The 7915-nt window shown below is 38.2% G+C and overlaps 1 protein-coding gene across 1 annotated transcript; it reads left to right on the top strand.

The window, feature by feature from the left end:
- The first annotated feature begins 6408 nt into the window (after nucleotides 1-6408).
- LOC104721044 (uncharacterized) lies at nucleotides 6409-7600 on the top strand. The gene is made up of 2 exons (XM_010438952.3): nucleotides 6409-6804; nucleotides 7238-7600. Exons 1-2 carry the CDS (start codon nucleotides 6593-6595, stop codon nucleotides 7440-7442), a joined length of 417 nt encoding a protein of 138 aa, XP_010437254.1. The 5' UTR covers nucleotides 6409-6592; the 3' UTR covers nucleotides 7443-7600.
- Nucleotides 7601-7915: the final 315 nt, after the last annotated feature.

Below are 7915 nucleotides of genomic sequence, written 5' to 3'. Positions count from 1 at the left end.
TGTTGGCTCTGCGGGATGATTTGAGGACTCGGTGCAGAGTGAGGAGCTATGCTACGAGAGCGGAGCTGGTTGAGGTTGCAGCTGGGATAGAGGATGACTTGAGGTCACAGTTGGTGGTGGTCAGTTCAGCGGCTCAGACAGAGAAGACATTGGAGCAAGGCATTCCAAGCAAGGATAGGCAGTCGGAGCAAAGGCGTAAGAGGAGGCGGGAAGAGACGACAGTGGCAAACCAGGGTGGCCAGGGAGGTTTTGGGCGCGGGAGCATGGATCACGTGTCGGCAAGCGGGCCCAGGGGAGGTGATTCGCAGGAGTACCGTCGAGTGTGTTATCATTGCGGGGAGGAAGGGCATATCAGGCCTTTCTGTCCTAAGAGGAGGCAGATGATGGAGGTTGCGGCGCAGCCGAAGGGAGGACCGGGTGTCCATTCCGGCGCTTAGTTTTAGCTTTTGTTTTCTTTCGTTCATGATGTATTTTCATTTGGAGTTGTAAATGATTATTGCATTTGAGGTTCTAATAAAAGTTGGAGTTATTTGGTTTTGGGATTGTGAAACCAGTGGAAAGGAAATAGCTCGGGAATTCTATAAATGGAAAGTTTCCATAAATAGAAGGTTGCTACAAATGGAAAGTTTCCATAAATAGAATGTCATTATAAATGGAAAGTGTTATAAGAGTCAGAGCTTTTCTATTTTTGAAAAGTGTATGGAAATACCTTGAGGGTAGGGTGTTCCAGGGTGACCGGGTGGTTGTAATGGTGGTGTTCGGGTTATGAGTTTTCGTGAAGGCGCAATGCTAAAAGAGGAAAGTTTCTAAAAGTAGAAGTTTATAGAAATGGAAAGTGTTGAGGTAGATCTAGTCGGGAGATACTCGTTGACATTAGACTTGTTTGCTCAAGATTGTGTGGGCCCAACTCATGTGATACCGATAGCTCGATGGACTTTGTGGCCAGAGAGTGGGAGTGGTATGTCTGCTTAGGATGACGATCCGAGAGCGCGCTTTAGGGTGACGACCCAAGAGCGGGATATTTGAGACTCCCTGGATACCGTAGCTGTGAGCCGTGGCTCGGCAGTGAGCCGGTATGTCTCGAGGGTTGCGACCCGAGAGCGGGGGGAGTGGGCGTGTGAGACTCCCGGATACCGTGGGAGTGGTATATTGACTAGAGGGAGTGGTATATTGACTAGAGTGGGAGTGGTATATTGACTAGAGGGAGACCTCATGGTTCAGTCGGAGGTGTGCGGGCTGTTGCGACAGTGCACGAGAAACCTTGGCTGAGGGTATTTAGTCCGGTCGGGGACGTGCGGGCCGTGTTGACGGTGGCACGGAGGTCCTTGACAGTTGGACAGTTTTGCGGGATTCGAGGACGAATCTTTGTTGGTGGGGGAGAATTGTAACATCCGCGAACCAATTTTTTTAAGGTTTTGGTGTGGGTGTCGATCAACACCCTTGGTGTATCGATCGACACCCTTGGTGTATCGATCGACACCATGTTTTCTGGTTTGGTCCGGTTCGTTTTAATTGCTGTTTTGTTCGGTTTGGTTCAAGGAAAATCCCTAAATCGTTCTATAAGTGGAGAAGCGACAAATTAAGGGTTTTAGGGTGTCTTGTCGCCGTTTTCAGAGATAGAGAGAGAGGAGAGAGCCTATTGTGGTGTGAAGGAGATTAAAGGAGAAAAATCAGAATCGTTAGGGTTTGGGAGGAAACAGTTTCGGCATATCAAATCGTTCTCAAAGGTAATGAAATTTGGTAGGTTTATTCCAAAATCTTTCATCGTCATTCGCCTTTTTACAGAAGTAGATTTGGATTTAAACTCGATGAGTTATTGGCAGTTTCGTGAGACACGTTTTCTCATACGCGAGTTGGGACCATCGGAGATTGTAACTGAGATCGTGGTCTCGTGTGGTGCCTGATCGTGCTGAATTTTTGTGGGAAGCTTCGTGACGTCTAGGGGTAGCTTTTCACTGGTGCGATTTGATAGTTAACGGTTGGTTTTTATTTTAGGGTTTCGTCTTTGAGACTGTTCTTTCTGATGTTTCTATCCAGTTTTGCTATAAGTCGTTTTTGGTTGTGTGGCTTGTTGTAGGGCGTTTCTGGGCTGTTTCAGACGTTAGGAGGATCTCAACTGGTTGTATTGGTTGTTATAATCAGTTGATAAGGTGAGTGCATGACCATGGCTTATCTAAGCCTGAGAATCCTTTGTTGTTCTTGCTTGATTGGTGGTGCTTTGTGGTGTTGTTCTTGCTTGATTGGTGGTGTTAGTGGTGTTGTTCTTGCTTGTGGTGGTTGTGTTATGGTTCTTATAGGTTCCTGAAGGTTTTGGGTGAGGTTGGAACGGATTGGAGATGATTGGAAACGGAGGTTCGTCGTTCGGATTCGTGCAGTTCGCGTCTGCGAAGAGAGTGTCGATCGACACCAGTTAGGTGTCGGTCGACACCATGTTTGGCCAGTGTCGATCGACACCTCTCTGGTGTCGGTCGACACCAAGTTGCTTGTTTCGTGATTTTCCTGGTTTGTTTGTGTTTTGTTGTTATTTGTTAAGCATTGGTTTCTCAGTTGCTTGTGTGTATAGCCCAGTAGATGGGAGGATTGCCTCACTAAGTATTTGTGATAATACTTACGCATCTCAATTGTTGTTTTTGGTGTGCAGGTTTGTGACGTGGAATCATGGCAATGAGGAGGAGGATGATCTAGGGTCTCGTTTGTGTGTTATTGGATTTGTTGGTTATGTTGTTGGAACCTTGGTTAGTGTTATGTTAGGTTGCCGGATAGAAAGGTTAGGAATGTTATTGTATTGATGATGTTGTTGGTTTTGTATTATTGGTATGTTTCCGCTGTGCTTAATATTATTGCTGGTTTAAAGTTGAGTTGTGGTTTGAGTTGGTTAATTAAGTAGTATGGGATGCTTAATTATATATATTGTTTTTAATTAAAAAAAAAAGAAGGGTCGGGTCGGGTTGTTTCAACAATTTATTTTAAAGACAGTTACCATATATTTTTAATTGTTGGCAGATTTATTTTTCATGACTGATTTATGTATAAAGATACCACAGACTTTAATAATATATGACAGATTTAATATACTATTTGGCATATTTAATTTTTACAGTTATTTAAAAAAAAATCATTAAAAATCTGCCGTAACGTAAAAGATTTTTTACAGAAAAATAACTACTAGTTAAATGTCTATTGACAATAGATTTGTTAACGCTTTAAAAATTGCTCCGTACACCGGGCCAGTATTGGAAGCTATGGTTATGGTGCTCCACACATAACATGTGATAGTTTATTCATGTCTTTATGTAATAATGATAGATCAAGTAGTTAAGCGGACATTTATTTTTTCTGTATGTAGTGCGCATTTCATCTACACCTCTTGATGGTAAAACACCCTAGATCTAATCTCAACATCTCCGTCTGTTGATAGCATTAAGAACACCAATTTAGAAAAAATTTTATAAAACACTAGATTAGGACCCGTCTGATGTGCGGGTTTAGAGTTTTTAAAATAAAATAAAATTTAATAAAGAATATAAAGTAAATATTTTTAGAAAGTTAAAACTATCTATAAAAGTAGATAGATACACCGAAGTGTCCAATGTGATATTTGGTGTAAAAGGTGCGACTCTGTGGTTGAGACTATTAATCATCTTTTCTTTAAATGCCCTCGCTCGTGTGAAGTTCGGAATTTATCTCCAACTCCAGTCTCGTCAGAGGGTTTTTCATATGAGTCGGTGTACTCGATTTTGGATTTTGTTTTCTGGAGGGATGCCTCTTAACAGGGTGATCCTGATCAATTTTTCAATTACCAAGGATTTTATGGGGCAATCTGGAGGGCCATAAATAAAAACGTTTTTTGAAGGTTTAGAGATCGAGGCGAATAATATAATTGCTCAGGCTTTGGACAATAAGTTAGCCTGGAAAGAGGCGCTCTCTTTTACGACAGTCATGTCAGCTCCATCTCCGTCTTCGGATGTCCAGGTTTCTTCACCTCGTTATCTGATTGATGGTTCTTGGAAAGCAACCAATGTGCATTCAGGATTGGGCTGGTGGTGTTGCGTTGGTGAGGAGCGAACCTTGTTGTTAGGGGCCAAATATCTAAGACGGAGCCCCTCCCCCTGCATTCAGAGTTAGAAGCGTTGTTGTGGGCCATGGTGCGGATACATGCTGCAGGGATCGCTAGTCAACATTTCAAGACTGATTGTGCTGAGTTACTCACCCTGGTGCAGTCCCCTGAAGATTGGTTGTCGTTCTACAACCTGCTCGATGAATTTAACTTGCTGGAGTCTTTTCCACTATTCTCTATCTCTTGGATCCCAAGTACATCAAATGAGAAGGCAGATTGTCTTACACGCGTTTCTCGTTCTCTTATCTCTGAAGTTTCTTTTGTAAACCCTTTCCCTCTGGTTTGGGCAGCTAACTGAGAAATTTTCTTTTAGTTTATTGTTTGGTTGAAAAAAAAAAATAGATACACTTTAGTTAAAGAAAATAGTTGTAAATGAGTTCAAAGTTATTAAAATTAAATTAAATTTAACAAATAGTATACATTTAGTTCTTTTCGTAAGTAAAAACAATGTATAAAAGTAAAGAGATAAACTTTTGCTATAATACACTAATGTATATCTATTTAAAATCTACTATCTACATTACCACTAAAAGTGTATTTGTACACACAAATATATTTTACTGTTAAAATATACTCTTTAGTCTCTTTACTACTACCAACAAATTGTCTTTATGAACACATTAAATAACCTATTATATGCCTCTTCAATTTAATATTTTTATAGTTACAAAAATGCATATGTTAATCTCACATACTCCTATCTTATATATTACAATAGCTGTTTGTAAATTATTTGATTGGTGAAGAAAATACGAGACGATTTATTTTTATTTTATTATATTTTACGTCAACAATCTCTTTCTTTATGTAAAGGTGAGTATTTACATTTTTTGAAACACAGTAATTAATTGTATAATTTTCACAATCATATTTTTTATCTTATATAAAAAAAATCCTTGTAAAATTAACAACTTAAAATTAAAATAAGTAAAAAAAATATAATTTCGATTTTATTATGTATATATATATATATATATAATTTCCTTATAATAATCTTTTCTAAAAAAAAGTAAGTTTTTTCTATTTTACTTATATATAAAATATTTTTTCTGGTGGGTTTTGAATTTTTTTCATTTTTATTTTAAAAAATATTAATAAATTTTGAATTGACATGTGTCAATATCAGAATCATACAATTGACACATGTCAAGATCTTGTTAATTAGTAATTTTGACATCAAGCTTTATATAATAAGATAAACAACTAAGCTAAGACATCCTAACCGATCAAGAACACAAAATCGTCTATTCCATCCCTAGAAACTTTGTTTCACTACTCATATCTCATTGCAGAAAATATAAAAACATAGATAAACGAAAATTGCATTGTATTGAAAATAAGATAGAAATAAAAGAGTACAGAGACGAAATCTAAGAAGAATAGCAAAAGAAGTATAAAATAAATCCTAACAAAGTGGAAAAAGAGTTTGAGTCACTCAAGATCTCTCTCATAAGCTCTCGCTCTCTGATTTGAGGGTCTGCGGCGTGCTAGGGCGAGAGGAAGAAGAGGGGGGTTTATATATGGAAACCCTTTTAACCTAGCTTCCCAGTCCTGCCCGAGGGTTTGCTCGATGAGGTGCACGAGGATGAGGTCGGGTTACTCCTCGGGTAGGTCTTCGGGTTGTTCTTCCTTTTCTTGAATCCTCCTCGATCGGGTTGGCGTTCAGACTGTTCTTCTTGCTCAATAGTTCATTTGGGTACATGCTCGGGTTTGACATTGTTTCTCCTCATTTTAGGCTCTAAAGTACCTGTTTTCATCCAAAATATGCAAATGCAAGAATGCAACACCCTAAATAGTCTTAGTGCGAATTCCTACAGATAATGACTTCAAAATGCAAAGGTTAGGGTATAAACAATATAGAATATAGACAAAAAAGATGCTTAAAATATGAAAATTAGAGAGTTATCAATCATCCATTATGCCATGGCTTCATATCTATAAACTGGAATATCCAGATTTTTTACGTGTATCGAGAAGCTAATCGTCTAGTGGACGGTTTAGCTAACCATGCATTTTCTTTTCTTTTAGGTTTTCACTTATTTAAGTCTGTTCCGAGTAGTATTGCTTTGTTGTTGGCATATGATTTGGGTGGTACCGCGTTATCACGTCACGTTTATATTTAGTTGTTTGTATTCTGAATAAATAGTGGGAGACATTATTTCCCCTTCCCTACCCAAAAGAAAACAAATTTTCATATAAATTTTATAATTTTTCTTATTTTTAATCTTTTCTTTTTCCTTTAGCTTTCAATCTCTGAATATATATTATAATAAAAAAAAAATTAAGAAAATATGTAACGAGGGGAAGAGATAAGGCATGAATGGATCATATGTTATTACCATATTACAAGTCCACAAAATAAAAAACAAAATAGAGCTTCTGTTGTAGTTAGTTGTATAACCTTAAAACCTGAGAGAACAAATTAATTAATACTAAGGAAGACACAAAAAAAACGTAAGTTATTAAAATATCAAAATGGGTTGCATTGGTCTTGTGAATTTAACAAGCATCAACCCACATCGGCTTATCCTCACAAGAACATCAAACAAATCCTACAACTCAAGAAGACCATCATCCATGGCTGCGATTAGAGCCGAGTCTATGGCTACTGAGAAATTAGGCATCACCATTGAGAAGAATCCACCTGAGTCCAAACTCACCCAACTCGGTGTTCGTAATTGGCCCAAGTACATACCCTTCTCCTCATCTCCTCGATTCAAATCCATCAAATCATTTATGTATTCCTCTGTTTTTGCTAGTAAATAAGAAAGCCTTTAGCTTTGTTTGTTGGTGCTTCAAAACAAGTCCTGGTTTCAATTTTTGTGGCTGTATTGGACAATCTTTACATCGACTGATCAGTCTGATATTGAAAGGATTAGTCTTTTTTGTTGCCCGGATAAGAAAGCCTCTAGCTTTGTTTGTTTTTGTTGAATTCAGTCTCCATGATCATGGCAATTCATCAATTGATCCATCTGGTATTGAAAGTTTAAACCTTTTTCTTGCCTGGATAGGAAAGTTTCTAGCTTTTTCTTTCTTGTTGTGGACATCATGATAATGCCATATGTAGAAGCCAGATAGAGGTACACAGTTTCTCAGTGTTGGATATTTTTCATTGCATAGGTGGGGTTGTCCTCCAAGCAAGTTTCCATGGACTTATAGTTCTAAGGAGACTTGTTATTTGCTAGAGGGAAAAGTGAAAGTGTATCCTGATGGATCAGAAGAAGGTGTAGAGATTGAAGCAGGCGACTTTGTTGTTTTCCCTAAGGGAATGAGTTGTACTTGGGATGTCTCTGTTGCTGTTGACAAACACTACCAATTCGAGTGAGAATGGCTCTCACTCTCAGTGTCTGCTCTGCATATTCGTGTGTATGATAAGACTTTGACAATCCTTTTATGTTGATGGATACTTAGTTTTATCTGTCATATATCAGTCTCTGCGTTTTTGGGATCTGTTGCTTCGATATCTAAACAAAATTTTGCCTAGTCTAGTGTCCCTCTGCTCATGCTTCCGGAATAATTCTTGTCAACCAAATTAAGGTTGGAGCCTCCAAGGTTCATGGGTTTAATTTACACACACTTAGTGGTACAACCACTAAGGAGGTATTACAGGATCAAATATAGAAGATTAAGTGTTTAGGAAGTGTTTAGAGAGGGATTAAGAAGGATTATCGAAGGATGTATAAGAGAAAGATGTTTATATTGGTATGAGACTGCTCTGGTCTACTGTTGAGTATAAACAATCTAAATGACAAGTGAGAGAATAGTTACCTGAGACAAAGAGATTTAACTACTTCAGTA

This window comes from Camelina sativa, chromosome 2 (genome assembly GCF_030686135.1).
Source record: "Camelina sativa cultivar CO46 ecotype springtype chromosome 2, ASM3068613v1".
Taxonomy (NCBI): domain Eukaryota; kingdom Viridiplantae; phylum Streptophyta; class Magnoliopsida; order Brassicales; family Brassicaceae; genus Camelina; species Camelina sativa.
Note: the sequence above shows the minus strand (reverse complement) of the source record. Positions and strands in the feature narration are given on the sequence as shown.